This window comes from Clupea harengus, chromosome 11 (assembly GCF_900700415.2).
Source record: "Clupea harengus chromosome 11, Ch_v2.0.2, whole genome shotgun sequence".
NCBI lineage: Eukaryota > Metazoa > Chordata > Actinopteri > Clupeiformes > Clupeidae > Clupea > Clupea harengus.
In genome coordinates, this window is record NC_045162.1 from 29,993,561 (window position 1) to 30,011,796 (window position 18,236).

An 18,236-nucleotide genomic window follows, 5' to 3' on the forward strand; every position below is an offset into this window, starting at 1 on the left:
TTGAAGCAGGTTTTTATGAGTAACTAATGCTGGTCCAATATGCAAATTCATTTTCATGATATAATGTGACTTACTATTTCCCCGGGGGGAAACTGCTAAGGTGGCGTAGTCGTGTGTGCACACCTCTTGTTTAGCTAACATTTTAAAGATTTATGAAGAACAAATTCCTTGTATAATATAGAAAATTATCTATTTCAAATTATTTTATTTAATTTTATTACTTTTTTTTTACAATTTCTGTATCTGATTATTACATTTGTACTGAAGTGTTATTGCAGCCCAAGCGATCATAGTGACAGTTCTGGACAAGGAGTATCCGCTGCATTGATTTATTCATCTGTAAAATGTTAGAAGTTAGAGATGTTTTGTATTATCAATATTTGACACAGTAATTGTAGCAATAATGCATAACAAACGTCAAGCCATACCATAGAAGGCACCACCCATGTCCAATTCTATTGTCTGATATTGCACTGATATTGCACTTAACTATATTAATAGCTATCAACGCTAAGCTTTATTAATATCTGCCACAATAATGCACACATTTTGAGTAAACATTTAAACATATTATCAGAATATGTAACTTACTCAATTACTCAGTAGGGGACATTTAATTAATTGTGGTAGTTTGGAGCCAGGCCATTTACAGCTTTGTATGTTAGAAGGAGAACCTTGAAATCAATTCTGCTTTTGACAGAGAGCCAGTGTAGAGGCAAGCAAAGCTGAGATGTTTCTATTTTGGAGCTCTAGTGAGTGGGCGAGCAGCAGTGGTGTGTGTCAGTTCCACGCTCTTTAGTAAGTTGGCTCTACATTTACACAGATCATTGTAGTACTTTAGTTGCAAAGTATTAAATGTGTGGTTTCATTTCTCTGCATCTGGAAGGGTTAGGACTTTTCTGATTTTGGTAATATTGCAAAGATGACAAAAAAAATATGTCCTTGAGATCTCTGAGTTAAATGATAGGTCTTGGACAATACTCACACAGTCCCTGAAACTTTTAATAAGTAAGTATAAAACATTAACCATTTGTGCTTTAACAAATGTATCCAAATTGTTCAAAAAACTTTAACGGTTCTTTACATTTGTCACAGGCGAGCAGACTTCTCCATCTTCTCCCATCTGACAGGGACGGTTGGGTTAGGGTTAGGGACTGTTGTTTATTATTCGAGTAGAATGAATGAGTCAAAGTGGTTGAGCACTCGAAACTTAAAATTGCAAAATGACAAAAATATAGTAGTGATTGAACATTATATGAAAATTTCAGTTAACACAACCTGTTTTCTAGTCGGGTGTAGTGTAGTGTCAGTGTAGTGGGTGACCCATTCCATCTAGTCCAGTCATTAATGAGAAACAGAAGGAGAAAGAAGACTTGCAGGATGTGAGAGTGTCCATCACACCCCAGTATCACTCTCAAAATCTAATTGTAAGGGATTTCCTTCCCGGCATTCTCAGACCACTGGGTGTCTAATCACATCATTTGCAGCTAAAAAAATACATGTTATTTTTGTGTGATGTCATTGGTTGATGATGCATATTCACTTTTGATTGAACAATAATAGGACAGCATTGACTCCCTGTTTGCCAATAATCAGTGTTTTTGGTATTTAATTTAAGCAGAAACAGTTCAACAATGTCAATTTTCAGGGATCTTTCAATTTCTTGAACTATTATTCTGTTTCTGAACTGGATACAAGTAATGATGCTAATTGGAATAATTTATGTAAAATATTTCATGTTTTAAAATGATAAGAGATGGGTAGAAACAATCTGATACGGGTGATGTGTGGGACATTCTGTCATGAGGAACTAAAAAAGCACAACAATCCATTAGTCTTCTAAACTGATAGCACTGTGAAAGTGAAGCGGATGATGGCTGTGGGTGCACATGGGCTTTGTTCTTCCCATCAAGCCTCTTTAACCCGTCACTGAAAACCACACAGCTCATGTGTCCAATTAGGGCTCAGACTTCCAGCCACTGCAACCTCATCCTGCTGACAGTGTAAAAGAAAAAAAGCCACCAAGTTGAAGGAATGTAAGAGCTTTTTCATTGGACACAATCAGTAGGGTTTCTGTCCTGTCATATCTGTTGTTACTGCCTATTGATGGCATCTTTGATAGATCTGTGCCTGGGTCCTCTTGATTTATACTGTATGTGTACAAACAGGAAATCTCACCAAGGATTTTGAAAGGGGGAAGAGCTTGCCGATGTGGGTGGAGTTGATGAAATGGAATGAGGTAGCGTGCAAGAGCAACAGTTAAACCCATCCACTTGCTCCAGAGACTTGCTCAAGTCCAGGCAGGGTTGCTCCAGAGACTTGCTCAAGTCCAGGCAGGCTCATCAACACAAGGCTATACTCTTCAACCGCCCAACAACTGCTTTGACACGGGAAGGTAGGTCAAATCATTAGTGTCTTCTTTCTCAAAGCGCATGACTCCGTCTCTTAAAGAACTCTACAGTATATTCTGACATATGTCAGGTATTGTGCCAAGTACTTGGAAGTGTGTGTCTTCATACAGAAATTTTGAATAGAAACATTTTTTTTAAGAAGAGGAAGAAATGAACTGATCTGTGGGTTGACATGACATTAGAGGACTCTTGCAAATGGAAATATCACTAAACACTCTTGACATAGCAGGTTATAATATTTTGAGAACTATTTTCAGTTATAGTGAGGACAAGGGTGTACACAAGTCTGACTTCAGGCAGTGTCTGTCATACTGTGTCAAGGGTGTTAATAGTACACAGTATGGATTGTAAGTAATGGTTTACAAGTAATGTAAATCACCTCCTATGATTCGTTTAATTGAATATGGTTAGGAGAGTCCAGTTGAAAGGAAACCTAGCATCACCAGACATAAATGTCCACGCATATTGTCAGTTTTATTTTCATCATAGCACAATATATTTGGACTGATAATGACACAAACCAAATGCACAAACCGAATGTCAATTATCATCAGTGCTTTTACTGGTGTGTGCTCTAAGACAAGATTATAGAACATAAAATGGATAAATATAAAAACCTTTTCACTCTGCACTGTTCTATACTGCTCTATACTGTGTTGGGTTCTGCCTGTTCACAGACGATGGCATCCAAACTGGTGGCAGCCTTGGCTTCCTTCCTTCTGCTGTCCAGTGTAGGGGTGGTCATTGCCATCGCTATAATCCAGATTTACAAGATAACCTATTTGTCTCCAGGATTGAAGGTATATCACTCATTCATTCACATACCTATACATATGTACTTATATAGAAAGGGGCATATCACAAATAGATTAGCATAAAATATGAGTTTTGAGGAGATGGCAGTAGACATTAAGACAATTCTTTCAATTTCAATTACTCTCTATAATGGATTGAAATGAGTATGTCATTCCACAGCCGTGGTCAAATGTACATCAAATGTAAGAAGTCTAGATTGCAATCTCTTACTACGGAGGGAAGGCAACAACAAATGTTGTCTTTCAGAGAAATTGAGTGAACGAGAAGGAGATTAGACCTGAATAATGACCTTAAAATAATAGTAGGTGATAGTAGTAGTAGGTGTCGATCCAGTGGCTCTTCTTCATAGCAGCAATGAGGAGCCATTGATGTGGAATCAGTGAAGCGGTGAAGCGGTCCTCTTTGTCTTATCAAATCCAGATGCACTGCCACGCCTGGTGGAATATCATTAGAGTTATATATTGTTTCATTATAGTTATTTATTGTTTCATTATAGTTACATATTGTTTCATTATAGTTATTTACTGTTTCATTATAGTTATATATTGTTTCATTATAGTTATATATTGTTTCATTATAGTTATTTATTTTTTCATTATAGTTAAATATTGTTTCTATGTATTTAGTAAAACATGTACCATTCTCATCTTTTATGTTGAAATGGGCCCCAATGATGAAATTCAGTCAATGTGTTTGGCTCCTAATCTAAACTTGATTTAGTATTGTAGTAGCAATCCAACATGTATATATCTATTTAGGTATGTATTTTCTTTAACTCATTGAATAAAAAGACAAAGTAATTCAAAAAGAAAAAAAAACAAGTTCAAGTAGATAAGCAGTGACTGTGGCATTCATTTTCAGATGTCAGCATCAAAAGCACTAGACAGCTTTTTAAATCCATATATTTTGGGTCCAAAACATTTGAGCCAAAGCTTTTTTTTTTCTCAAGTCTGTTTAGAAATAGTGCTTCCTTTAGTGCCATTGTGAATGACATGGAATCGTGCCATGGAAAGAATGTTAATATCTGTATCATTTCTGATGCCTGAAGCAAATGGCCTGGATCAAAGGTCATATTTGTGCATTGTTGAAGCTATCATGTTCTACTGAGGGGAAGTCTGTTAACAACCAGCCATAGAGGTCCTCACAGTGAACCCACAGCAAGAAGCGAAGCTTTCTGGGCTTTCTGAATGTCTTTCAGGAACATTATCCCTGCATTACTGAGATTACAAGAGTGTTCCATGCCACATTATGGTCCAACAATAAGCATGCGACTCTATTTGAAGTAGTTGAAATGAACTGTTATGCCACTATAAGTAACATATTCAAACCGTATATTAGAAGGCTGTGAACTTTCTATTTTGAACCTTACTATATATCAGTAAGCTTAGGTTAAGACCAACTAGCTGGTTATTAAGGATGTACCAAGAATAAATGACCTATATAAGAGAGACAATAACTTGTGCCGTGCCTATTACGACTGTGTGGTGCTTAGTGCTTGGTACCTAAAAATACCTACAAATTTACTTTTGTATTTTTCAGGTGGATTTTTTACTTTTAAACACCAATGATAAAGCTGTTAAGTGGGATTCCAAAAGTACAGAGAAAATACATTATATATTTAATATGTTTCAACATGATTGCTTGTTTGTTTAATTAAGAAAGTATGTTGAAATTACAAAGGAAGGTCAGTTTTTATGTTGTATGTTGTATGTTTTTATGTTAACCATCCCACTTTAATGTAAAGCCACCATAAATGTAAAGAAAATCTAAAGTCATATGTTAATATCACTCTCTTCCTGCAGTATGGGATTGTTCTAGACTGCGGCTCCTCCCGCACCACTGTGTATCTATATGACTGGCCGGCAGAGAAGGAGAATGATACTGGGGTCATTAAAGAAAAACTTCAATGCAACGTTAAAGGTAAAAAATGAACATCTTCATATAAGCATCAGAAGTCGTAAATCATTCAGAATTGTTCATTTGAAATGAATTGGAAATATTAATTCAGGGTAACCTGCTTATTCACCTTTAAATTCTTCAAATTCCTTCTGCAAGGTTTCAATGCAACGTCAACAGTTTTATTGTACGGAACATTAATATGTATTTACTTTCACATAAATATTTATGTCTACATTTAATTTATTACTATTCATTTCCAGGTCCAGGCATCTCTGACCTGGGTCTTAATTCAAGTCAAGATAAAGAGACATGGATACACTTTAAGAAATGTATGGCACAAGTGAAACAAGGGATTCCTGCTTCCGCGCACAACTCAACACCCATCTTCCTTGGAGCCACGGCCGGGATGAGACTGTTACAGTATGTGTGTCAGCATGATGTAGCTGTATTCTAATGGTTTGAAGTAATGTCTAATGGCCTACTCCCTCTCTTTCTCAACATTGAGTCTGTATTAACAAGCAGAAAATGGGCTGATGAGACACCTGTAAATCCCATTTGATATTGATTAGGCTGTCATTGCTGCACTTAAAAAACTAGGTTTGTTTGAAATGTGATTTGGGTTGAAAGCCGATCCTGTGGCTGGCGGGGTGAGCGTAGAGAGAGTGCACCTACTGGAGAAATGGACTTTAGTGAAATGGAATGTATGCACTGGATTGGAATGATATTCTTGTGTATTCTGCTATGTGTAAAAGAATCGAGGTATGGCAGAGAATTTAAAATCCCCCTTGAAACCAAACTAGATTTAGAATAAAACCCTTCAACCGACACGAAAGGGGAACCCCACTCTAAAACACTGTAATACCTTTTTTCTAGACAGACTTGTCACTATTTATATAATAATTATATATTTCTCCATTAAATTAAGAAGCAGAAGCCCTGGTTCTTGAGAATTCGACAATGTCATGGTTACTTTGGTAAAATTGTGCAAGGCAAGGCAGGTTTATTACGTTGTGTAGAGTATTTATATTTTCATGGTGCTGTAGTGTCTCAAAAATATTTTGATAATAGATCATATAATGTAATAATTCAATTATGTTAGTATTTGCAGATACACAGAAAATGGCCTTTTTAAATGGCCTATAATGTGTTATAATTCAATTTCTGAAATATGCATGGTTTAAGTGTTTCATTGACTTATAACCCCTCTGCAGGCATCAGAATGAAACCGCTTCAAATCAAATCTTGCTGGATATGAAGAACTACCTCCAGTCATTGCCATTCCAATTCCAAAATGCCTCTATTATTTCTGGAGAAGAAGAAGGGTTGTATGGGTGGATAACAGTGAACTATCTAATGGATAACTTTCTACAGGTTTGTTACTCTTTCTAAAAGGATATTCATCCGTGTAACAGACACAGCGTTAACTACCATTACCTAGCAGTTTAAAAATGGATTTATATTCAATTCCAATTTACATTTGTAGTGTATACAAATGTGGCGGTTGAACCAAAAGTTCTCAATATATCTGCCTGTCTAAAATGTAGAATGTTGATGTTTTGTGTGCCTTTAGAAAGACCTGTGGAACTCGTGGGTGCGCCCTCATGGAGCTCAGACTGCCGGCTCCCTGGACCTGGGAGGAGCTTCCACCCAAATAGCATTCGCAACGACGGATGATGCCAGGGGGGAGGGGCTGACCAAGGTCGTCCTTTATGGTTACGAGTACACAGTCTATACGCACAGTTTTCTGTGCTTTGGGAAAAATGAAGCCGAAAAAACTGTACTTGCAAAGCTTGTCCAGGTATGCAAGATTGTGACCTTTTTTAATGTTATTTAACATTGGAAACATGTTATATGACAAACGATGCACTTTCCGTTCTATAGTTCTGGTGTATTTGTCCATAAATGCATTCCCTTCTGTTGAAGTTTAGCGTTGCCAGCGCTAGTCTGGCCTAGCTGAGTTGCGTTACTGCAGAACATTACTCTTGGAAAAGTTAGTGCATCAATTTACATAAATTTCTCTCTAATTGTTTGAAAAAGTGACAGTTGAATATTGCAGTGCTTTCTTTTCCTTTGACAAAGCTAAATGTACAAAACCTGAGTAAGATTACAGGACGTGCAACATTTTAGAAATAGCACCCCATGTACAGTACCAGTCAAAAGTTTGGACACACCTTAAATTCTTTTGAGATGTGTTTTCTTTACTTTTATTATTTTTCTACATTGTAGATTAATACTGAAGACATTTTAACTATGAAAGAACACATATGGAATGATGTACTAAACAAAAAAAGTGTTATCTACCATGTAGAAAATAATAAAAGTAAAGAAAACACTTCTCAAAAAATGAGAAGGTGTGTCCAATCTTTTGACTGGTACTGTACATATACACATTATTTTGCTGTGTAGTATTTATATTTACTGATCCTTCATGATCTGCTCTTTAGGGTTCTACCGACCCCAACAATGTTCAGAATCCCTGCTATCCTCTTGGATTCAACATAACTATGAGAGAAGACTTCATTTTTGGCAGTGAGTGCACTAGGAAACTACGAGTAGCCGACTACAACCCAGAGAGGAACATAACCATCTTTGGAGGAGGAGATGCGGCAGAGTGTAGAAAAGCTGTGAGACATATATTTGACCTCAGCTCCTGCCATGGTTCCCAGAATTGCTCATTCAATGGAGTCTACCAGCCACCAGTGTCAGGAAAATTCAAGGTACTATCTCAAACTTGTAATAATATAAAATGATGTACTTTATCTAGATTACATTTTCTGTTCACGAAAGAGTAATTTCACCGCAGATGAAACTGTCAGCTTCATTGCAAATGTCTGATATGGGGAACACTTGTGAGGCCTAAACAATACTTTTATCAACAGAGGGTTCTTCAATTTCCCATATTTTCATTTTCCAATTTCAGTATTTAAAAGAAACCTTAAAGAACACTGAATTCTGTTCGGTTTATCAAAGCATTCCAAAAGGGTTCTACAAAATGTATGTTCTGTACAAGTAGAACTTAAAAAGGCCTGCTATGTGTCAACAGTTCAAATGGTGTTGAGAGTTGATGTACTGTGGCCTTATGGCAATGAGTACAGGACTGCTTTAGTCATGAAACTCAACCTTAGTAGTTGACAGTATGGCTTGGAGAGCTAAAGAATGCAAGTGGCAGTTACATTCTTTTACTTTGACAAACGAGTGAACTAGTGAGATTAATGTTATTTATATTTCTGTTATGTGATATTTCATCACCATGTGCGGTCTTGGATCCAGGCCTATGCAGGCTTCTACTACACTGCCTGGGCTTTAAGACTCATAGGATCGTCTACCCTTGATCAGTTCAACTCTACACTGTGGTCATTCTGCTCTATGGACTGGCCAAACGTAAGTATGCTTCACAAGAGTCCAGGATGGAATACAGAGTCTGTGTTATAGTTCCACACACACACAAAGCGAGAGAAAGGGGGAGAGAGAGAGAGAGAGATTCTTGACCAACTGAAAGGATATTACTAGGTACCACTGAGGGTAGAAATAACTTTGGGACATGTGGATACTTAGGAGCACAGAATTAGTGAATACATTCTCAGGGAACACAGAATAGTAGGCTCAATATATAACAGCACTGAATAAACTAAGGTACAAAGATTCCAATCTGAAAGTATTGCTCAGAATAACAGCCACTTTATGTTGAGAAGATGGCCTCTCAGTTACTGAAGGTACCACAGTAAGTTGAGATTTGAGCTGAAGTCTATTGTGGGAAGGATAAGCACTGGTAACACTTGTCTCTGCCAAGACACATTAGGTCAGGGGTCTCAAACTCCCGGCCCGCTAAGCAATTTCATCCGGCCCGCCGCCTCCTCAGAATGTTGCAAAAAGTTCCATTATTTTGAATGGGCCACCCCAACATTTACCGCTGCCATTGGCGACTAGTTTTGCGCATCTAATTAACACCTTTTATATCATTCAAGTAGTCCAGTCATTTAATGTAACGGAAATTGTGCATTTATGAAGGAAAAATATAGATGTAGTTGTCGATGAAGATATTATCCCACTATTACGGCTGTATATGTAAGTCATGGACTATCAATGACACAAAGTGCAACTATAACAAACACCTTTATCCAAAGAGCGTCTTGCATTGCCCAGGAATTAAAACTCAGGTCAGCCACCTGTTATTTAACAACACTCACTATTGTACCACTGATCACACATGGTACATTTTCCACACTCAAAAGTGGTATCTACAGTATTGTGATAGGCAAGCCAACAGATCAAAAAAATCTGGCCCCCCACTGACCAGACTAGATGCTCACCGGCCCCCGGGTAATTTGAGTTTGAGACCCCTGCATTAGGTGATCATCGTGTGAGACAGGATTAACGACATTAGTTTACTTTTCCTGAAATGCCCAAATCAGACCATGTGGAACAAAGAATTTGGTAATTCACCATCGAAGGTGGTGGAATTGTGTCCCATAAATGTTAACTTTAAGAAATAAAAAAAATTTAAAAACCTACACCTGTCCGTGTTAAATTTAAATGTAATATAATCTGTTAATAAATGCACTTCTTGGCTTTTCAAGTAAGTGACAGAGTGCTCTACAAATGAGCAGATTTAAAAACAGAAAAAGTAGGGTGCATTTGATCAGTCGCCAAAAAAGCATCAGAGAACAGTTAAGTTCTAAGTCTAGATTTGAAACGTGCTACAGTTAGAGGACCTTTGATGTCCCCAGGAAGTTGCTGCTTCAGCACGCTTAGTTCTGACAGTAGGCATTAGCAGGTGTGCACTGCTGAATCATATCTGAGATGTATTTATTTGGTCCTGTCCCATTTAGTGATTTATAAACAAGCAGCAGCGCTTAAAAGCTAATTCTATGACTTACCGGAAGCCGATGGAAGGATTTAAAGGTGGGATCACAATTGTAATACTATACACTTTTTGTCAAACTCTTGTCAAACAAACAAAAGTCAACTTGCTGGCAAAAAACAAAAACTCGTATACAGTCCTGGCTCTGTAAAAATGGGAAACAAACAGAGTGGCCCAGACCGAGCCATAAACAATTTCAGCCAATTAACACAGCTATTCAGGAGCACGAAAGGGAAGGGTATAATATGATTGGCTGTTGAACTGAAATATCAACAACCTCTATTATGTCCTGATCAAATAGGTGCCTATTCAGCCTGTGTATGGGACAGACTGACATTTCTTCCCTAAAGGCCATCTAGCAGGGCTTGTTATAATTCCATACTTGACAGCAAATTTGCATTTTTTGAACAGTTTTGAAATAACTGATTGTGCAATGACTCAATATGTTGCTTGTTTTGTAATCCCTTAGCTCAAGCAGAACTACAGCATAACGGAAAAGCACCTGAAGTCCTACTGTTATTCAGCAAACTATGTCTACACGATCCTTGTGGATGGCTACAAATTCAATACTGAGTCATGGGATCATATCAGTTTCGAAAGACAGGTAATGAATTTCAAACCTAAGTTTATACCTTAGAGTATATACAGACAGTTTACTTCAGTTTATAACATGTAAGTATTATTGTTCACATGTTTACAGGTGAAGAATACAAGTATTGCCTGGACGCTGGGCTACATGCTAACGCTCTCCAACATGATCCCAGCAGAGGCTAAACTTGTGCGTCTCCCGATAGACAACACCCTTTTTGCTGGCCTCCTCTTCCTCTTCTCGGCTCTGATCATCATCACTCTTGTGTTTCTCATCATCTTTCTCATTAGAATGTGCTACTAATATTGCACCTTAGTTCCCGTCCTTGAACCTCTTGACATGAAGACTAAAGCACACAAAGCTTTTAATATCAATTGGAAGAAGATTACTGTAATAAACCCAATATGTAGGTGTCCTGGTTTTTGGAGTGTACATTAGATTTGTTTTAGTTTGCATGGACATGTCATTGAACAACATTAATCTGCATGTCGATAGCAAAGCAGGGCTAAGATTCAGACAGGATGTGATGCATAATCTCTTCATTCTCCATCCAAACTTTTTTCAGTGGTAGATATGAGCAATACAAGAATTTATTTTTCAAGCAACCCCTGGTCAGTAGTGATGTGAGTAGATGAAGAGGAACTGATCTCCAAAAAAGCATGTACACATTTGAAGCAGGATTCATGTCTTATTTTTGTTTTGTACAATGTTAGAGTGCAAGAAGGAAAGGCACCATGCAAACGTTTGGGCACCTCAAGAGATTTGAGCTATCAGATAACTTTTTTTAATCACATTTCTTTTTAAAGATTTATTTTTGGGGCTTTTTGCCTTTAATTGGATAGGATAGTAAAGAGAGACATGAAGCGAGCTGGAGGGAGATTGGGAGGAGTGGGATGGGGAAATGACCGCGAGTTGGACTCAAACCCCATGGGTCCCCGTGGGCATTCAGGCCCATCCGTGGTACGGGTCTGCTGCTTGCGCCAGGGCTCCCCGAGCTATCAGATCACTTTTACCACGGTCTCAGAGCTTAATTAGGTTCTTCTGGCTATGGTCTCAGACCTTAATTAGGTTCTTCTGGCTATCAGATCACTTTTACCAAGGTCTCAGACCTTAATTAGGTTCTCCTGGCTATCAGATCACTTTTACCACGGTCTCAGACCTTAATTAGGTTCTTCTGGCTATCAGATCACTTTTACCAAGGTCTCAGACCTTAATTAGGTTCCTCTGGCTATCAGATCACTTTTACCACGGTCTCAGACCTTAATTAGGTTCTTCTGGCTATGGCATCAGATCACTTTTACCACGGTCTCAGACCTTAATTAGGTTCTTCTGGCTATCAGATCACTTTTACCAAGGTCTCAGACCTTAATTAGGTTCTCCTGGCTATGGCATCAGATCACTTTTACCAAGGTCTCAGACCTTAATTAGGTTCTTCTGGCTATCAGATCACTTTTACCAAGGTCTCAGACCTTAATTAGGTTCTTCTGGCTATGGCATCAGATTACTTTTACCAAGGTCTCAGACCTTAATTAGGTTCTTCTGGCTATGGCATCAGATCACTTTTACCAAGGTCTCAGACCTTAATTAGGTTCTTCTGGCTATCAGATCACTTTTACCAAGGTCTCAGACCTTAATTAGGTTCTTCTGGCTATCAGATCACTTTTACCAAGGTCTCAGACCTTAATTAGGTTCTTCTGAATATGGCATCAGATCACTTTTACCAAGGTCTCAGACCTTAATTAGGTTCTTCTGGCTATGGCATCAGATCACTTTTACCAAGGTCTCAGACCTTAATTAGGTTCTTCTGGCTATCAGATCACTTTTACCAAGGTCTCAGACCTTAATTAGGTTCTTCTGGCTATGGCATCAGATCACTTTTACCAAGGTCTCAGACCTTAATTAGGTTCTTCTGGCTATGGCATCAGATCACTTTTACCAAGGTCTCAGACCTTAATTAGGTTCTTCTGGCTATCAGATCACTTTTACCAAGGTCTCAGACCTTAATTAGGTTCTTCTGGCTATCAGATCACTTTTACCAAGGTCTCAGACCTTAATTAGGTTATTCTGGCTATGGCATCAGATCACTTTTACCAAGGTCTCAGACCTTAATTAGGTTCTTCTGGCTATGGCATCAGATCACTTTTACCAAGGTCTCAGACCTTAATTAGGTTCTTCTGGCTATCAGATCACTTTTACCAAGGTCTCAGACCTTAATTAGGTTCTTCTGGCTATCAGATCACTTTTACCAAGGTCTCAGACCTTAATTAGGTTCTCCTGGCTATGGCTTGCTCACAATCTTCATTAGAACAGGCCAGGTGATGTAAATGTCAAAGCTTCATGAATTCCCTCCTAAACCAACAATCAGCAAACACGGGCCTCTCTAAGGAGCTGCTTGGCACTCTGATATTGGCATAAGAAGAAGACATCAGAGTGTTTTCAGGAGGCAGTTTCCTCAGTTTGTAATGTGGCACACCAGAGGTCAAGTTGAGGTCTGGAAAACTGAGAAAACTTTCTGCGAGAACTGCTAGTAGGATTGCAAATCAAAACCCCCATTTTGACTGCAAAAGACCTTCGTGAAGATTTAGTAGACTCTTGAGTAGTGGTGCAAGACAACCACCAAGAAAACCTGCTACACTTTCTATGAAAGTCCTCCTCACCACAAAATTCAATAGACACAAGCAGGAAGGTTTTACCATGGCCCTCACAGTCCCTCGACATTAATACCATTGGACATTTGTGGATAGACCTCAAAAGAACAGTACATGCAAGACAAGATCGTCCAAGAATCTATTTGCAAGGAAGAAGGGGCATTGAAAGAATCTTGGCATATGGCACAAGAAGCATTTACAGGGCATGATAGGGATAAGGGGGTGTCACTAAATACTGACCATGCATGGTGTCCAAACTTTTCCTTTTTTGTTATTTTGAAACTGTAAAAGATAAAAATGAAAAAAAATTGCTTAAAATACTAACAAAATGTTGTATTCTTTAACTTTATTCCTTATGAAAATCAGGTAAGCTTTTACCCACTTAGCAATTCACATTAACAGAGATTTTGCCATTGGCCAAACTTTTGCATGTCACTGTATGTATGAAGGCTGATAACAGGGCCAGCAGTGGGGGACACCTGAAAAAGCCCAAATATTAAACAGTAAACTGCCTTCATCTTACTTACGTTTCACTACTTTGAAATGGAATACTTTTATCTAATATTACAATCACAAATATGTATGTCTATTTTGTTGGGCTAAAGCATTTAGTCTGAATTTCATCTCATGACATTGACTGCCCCCCCCCCTGTTGATTGATATTGCTGTTGATTGATGTTTTGGGAGGACGGTTGTTAATCACACAATTTGTATAACGCAAACCCTACAGCTTTCTAACATGGTGTATTATTAATGTCTATTGATATTATGAGGATCCTCCTCCTCTTGTACTGAGTAAATATAATACTATTCTACTTCTGTGATGAAAATCAGAGTTCAAAATAAAGTGGATGCACATTCATCTTGGAGCTTTCTTATCTATGTGTGGCATAACAATATGGACAGTGGCGCTAGGACTAACCAGAGCGGATGCACGACTACGCCACCCTGGGAGTTTCACCCAGGGAAATAGTTATGGTGGAATGAAACTAGCGGGTTCGTGAACTGAGGAAGCTGGGGGGTATTCGTCGTAGCTCGCTAAGCGGTTTAGCAAGCTAATTTTCAGCCCCTCTTTTTGGTTCGTGGAAGCAACTTTCCATAAATAACCATAGTAACATATCAATTAGCACTAACCTGCTCCAGCGCAGGCTAACTTAAGTGTAGCTGGATAAGCTTATCACACCCCCGGAAAAAGGAGGGATCCCATTGACCAAGGAGCCATATTAGATAGTTAGATTAGCGTAGGGAGAAAGTTCTTTGCGATCGTCAAGATCCATTATTCATCATCCATGATGAGTTCTTGTATGAGCGCTACCGATTCGGCCGACTAGGAATAATTCATTTACAAGACCTTCTCGAGTCATTTATTGCAAACACCTCTTGCACTTTTTTGCGAATGGTACATTTTTGTAGTGTCGGCGATGCGGAGAACGAAGCACTCATAATTATATGACAGTGTTATTAGTACACCATAGCATATCATTATTGTAGAAAATGAATAAGGTGGACTCATGATAAGAATAGAGAGAAATACTGACAATTTATTTTTTTACTGCTTTAATTTATTGCATTTGTTATTAATACATTTACATTTAGTCATTTAACAGACGCTTTTATTCAAAGTGACTTACAAGGAAATGTAAAACTACACCAAGGTAGGAGGTGAGGGGAATCAAACTAGCAACCTTGCAGTTACTAACCGGTAGCGGTATCCTCTGTACCAGTGCACACTGGCCGTCACGTTTTCATACATAGATATCATCCTATAAACGTCCCAGCACACCGCCTCTTGCCTTGCTCTCACAGCACACCGCCTCTTGCCTTGCTCTCCCAGCACACCGCCTCTTGCCTTGCTCTCACAGCACACCGCCTCTTGTCTTGCTCTCCCAGCACACCGCCTCTTGCCTTGCTCTCACAGCACACCGCCTCTTGCCTTGCTCTCACAGCACACCGCCTCTTGCCTTGCTCTCACAGCACACCGCCTCTTGCCTTGCTCTCACAGCACACCGCCTCTTGCCTTGCTCTCACAGCACACCGCCTCTTGCCTTGCTCTCACAGCACACCGCCTCTTGCCTTGCTCTCACAGCACACCGCCTCTTGCCTTGCTCTCACAGCACACCGCCTCTTGCCTTGCTCTCACAGCACACCGCCTCTTGCCTTGCTCTCACAGCACACCGCCTCTTGCCTTGCTCTCACAGCACACCGCCTCTTGTCTTGCTCTCACAGCACACCGCCTCTTGCCTTGCTCTCACAGCACACCGCCTCTTGCCTTGCTCTCACAGCACACCGCCTCTTGCCTTGCTCTCACAGCACACCGCCTCTTGCCTTGCTCTCACAGCACACCGCCTCTTGCCTTGCTCTCACAGCACACCGCCTCTTGCCTTGCTCTCACAGCACACCGCCTCTTGCCTTGCTCTCACAGCACACCGCCTCTTGCCTTGCTCTCACAGCACACCGCCTCTTGCCTTGCTCTCACAGCACACCGCCTCTTGCCTTGCTCTCACAGCACACCGCCTCTTGCCTTGCTCTCACAGCACACCGCCTCTTGCCTTGCTCTCACAGCACACCGCCTCTTGCCTTGCTCTCACAGCAGTGGCGGGGTTGAATTTTGCCATGATTATGGTCTTGTATCATTGTTTTGGTGATCGACCTTTCCTGCCTTTTGAAGTAGGACGTGCACGCGCAATTGCCCTGATAAGTTTAGCCTGGTTGAAATTAACCACATGATTTGGAGGCGGATGAGCCTCCAGGAGGGCAAAGCAAACGTGCACTGCTCACACCAAATGCACACACACAAACCTAGTGAAAGGTGAATCCACACACATCAAATTAGCTCAAAATCACACACGGGAGATACTACCATCACTATGATGGGGAAGGATGGACTACCTAGCCTTGGGCACCTAGCACAGCCAACAGAGCATTGAACACAAAACAAACAGAACCAAAACGACAACACACACACACACGCAGCAGTAGCTCTTGCGGACAGCAGCTGCTTGCAAGGAGGACATTTACATTTAGTCATTTAGCAGACGCTTTTGTCCAAAGCGACGTACAAGGGAGAGAACAGTCAAGCTAACAAGGTGTAACAATAAATACTACTTTACATGAGAATTAGAAAAACAACGACCTAGAAAAAAGGAAAAAGAAGTGCAGGAATGTAACTGCTGAAGTGCAAGTTAAGCGCTAGTCAGGTGCCAGTTAGGAGGGGAGGTGCTCTCTGAAGAGTTGGGTCTTCAAAAGCTTCTTGAAGGAAGAGAGGGACGCCCCTGCTCTGGTAGTACTAGGCAGTTCGTTCCACCAACGTGGAACTACAAATGAAAATAGTCTGGATTGCCGTGCTTGCACGGACGGCAGTGCCAAACGACGCTCACTAGACGAGCGCAGCGTCCTGGGTGTAACATTTGCCCTTACAAGAGCATTTAGGTAAGTGGGAGCAGAACCAGCAAGCACTCTGTAGGCAAGCATAAGTGACTTGAACTTAATGCGAGCAGCTACTGGCAGCCAGTGGAGCTCAATGAGTAGCGGGGTGACGTGTGCCCTTTTCGGTTGGTTGAACACCAGACGCGCCGCCGTGTTCTGGATCATCTGTAGTGGTTTCACCACGCAAGCCGGCAGGCCCGTTAGGAGGGCGTTGCAGTAGTCAAGGCGGGAGCTCACCAAGGTTTGCACCAGCAGCTGGGTGGCATACTGGGTTAGGTACGGCCTGATTTTTCGGGTGTTGTAAAGCGCAAAGCGGCACGACCTGGAGACAGAGGCGATGTGGGCCATGAAGGTCAGTTGGTCATCAATAATGACCCCGAGGTTTCTTGCTGTTTTGGATGGAGCAAGAGATAAAGAGTCAGTATTGATATTGATGTTGTGGTGGATGACCTGTTTGGCTGGGAAGACCATCAGTTCCGTTTTGGCCAGGTTCAGCTGAAGGTGGTGATTTTTCATCCATGTGGATATATCAGCGAGGCAGTCCGAGATCCGCGCCGAGACCGTGGTGTCCTCAGGAGGGAAAGACAGAAACAGTTGAGTATCATTGGCATAACAGTGGTAGGAAAAACCATGCGAGCGGATGATAGGGCCCAACGAGGTGGTGTAAATGGCAAAGAGAAGTGGTCCCATCACCGAGCCTTGGGGCACCCCAGTGGTGAGGCGGTGAGGTACAGACAGCTGACCTTGCCATGACACGTTGAACGAGCGCCCAGTGAGGTAGGATTCAAACCAGGAGTGCGCATTGCCAGAAATGCCCATACTTGACAGTATGGACAGAAGGATGCGGTGGTTGACTGTATCAAACGCAGCTGATAAGTCAAGCAGGACGAGAGCCGAGGATTGAGCTGCTGCTCTAGCTGTTTTTAAGGCCTCCGTTACAGACAACAGGGCTGTTTCGGTGGAGTGACCGCTTTTGAATCCAGACTGGTTCGGATCGAGGAGATTGTTCTTTGACAGGAACTCGTGACCTGTTTGGAAGCTGCCCTCTCAATGGTTTTAGATAGGAGCGTGAGAAGTGAGACCGGTCGATAGTTTTCCACCTGAGTGGGATCGAGAGACGGCTTCTTGAGCAGCGGAGTTACCCGAGCCACTTTGAAAAGAGAAGGACATGTTCGACGAGACGTGAAGCCAAACAAACAGCAAACAGTAACTCTAAGCAAAACAGCAGCGGCGTCAAACCACCCAGGCCAATTCCTATGGGCGAGATGAAACGTTACCGCCACACAAGTAATACATATTAAAAGGAACAGCAAGGTAACCTACCAAGCATCCAAAGGCAAGGAACGCAGGATGACACAGGCAGCTGCGACTATGCGTCCGCTAGCTAAATAGAGCATAAAAAGTGGGTGAGTAGCTAGCTAGCTAAACACAGCAACTGTTCGTGCAGAGCAAGGACCCATAAATACCTGTATGTAGCGCACAACGAGCGTATGATCCAACTCGAAGTGATACAGGACACGGTGCAACTGCGGGGAACAAGGACCCAACCAAACAAAACGTAATAATAATAATAATTAATTTGATTT

At 40.8% G+C, this 18,236-nt stretch overlaps 1 protein-coding gene across 1 annotated transcript; it reads left to right on the forward strand.

Annotated features, from left to right (window-relative positions):
• The first annotated feature begins 2,104 nt into the window (after positions 1–2,104).
• Positions 2,105–12,068, forward strand: entpd3 (ectonucleoside triphosphate diphosphohydrolase 3). Its single transcript, XM_012828696.3, has 10 exons — positions 2,105–2,395; positions 3,089–3,211; positions 5,030–5,147; positions 5,387–5,546; positions 6,338–6,497; positions 6,697–6,924; positions 7,571–7,843; positions 8,397–8,507; positions 10,457–10,591; positions 10,688–12,068. Exons 2-10 carry the CDS (start codon positions 3,092–3,094, stop codon positions 10,877–10,879), a joined length of 1,497 nt encoding a protein of 498 aa, XP_012684150.2. The 5' UTR covers positions 2,105–2,395; positions 3,089–3,091; the 3' UTR covers positions 10,880–12,068.
• Positions 12,069–18,236: the final 6,168 nt, after the last annotated feature.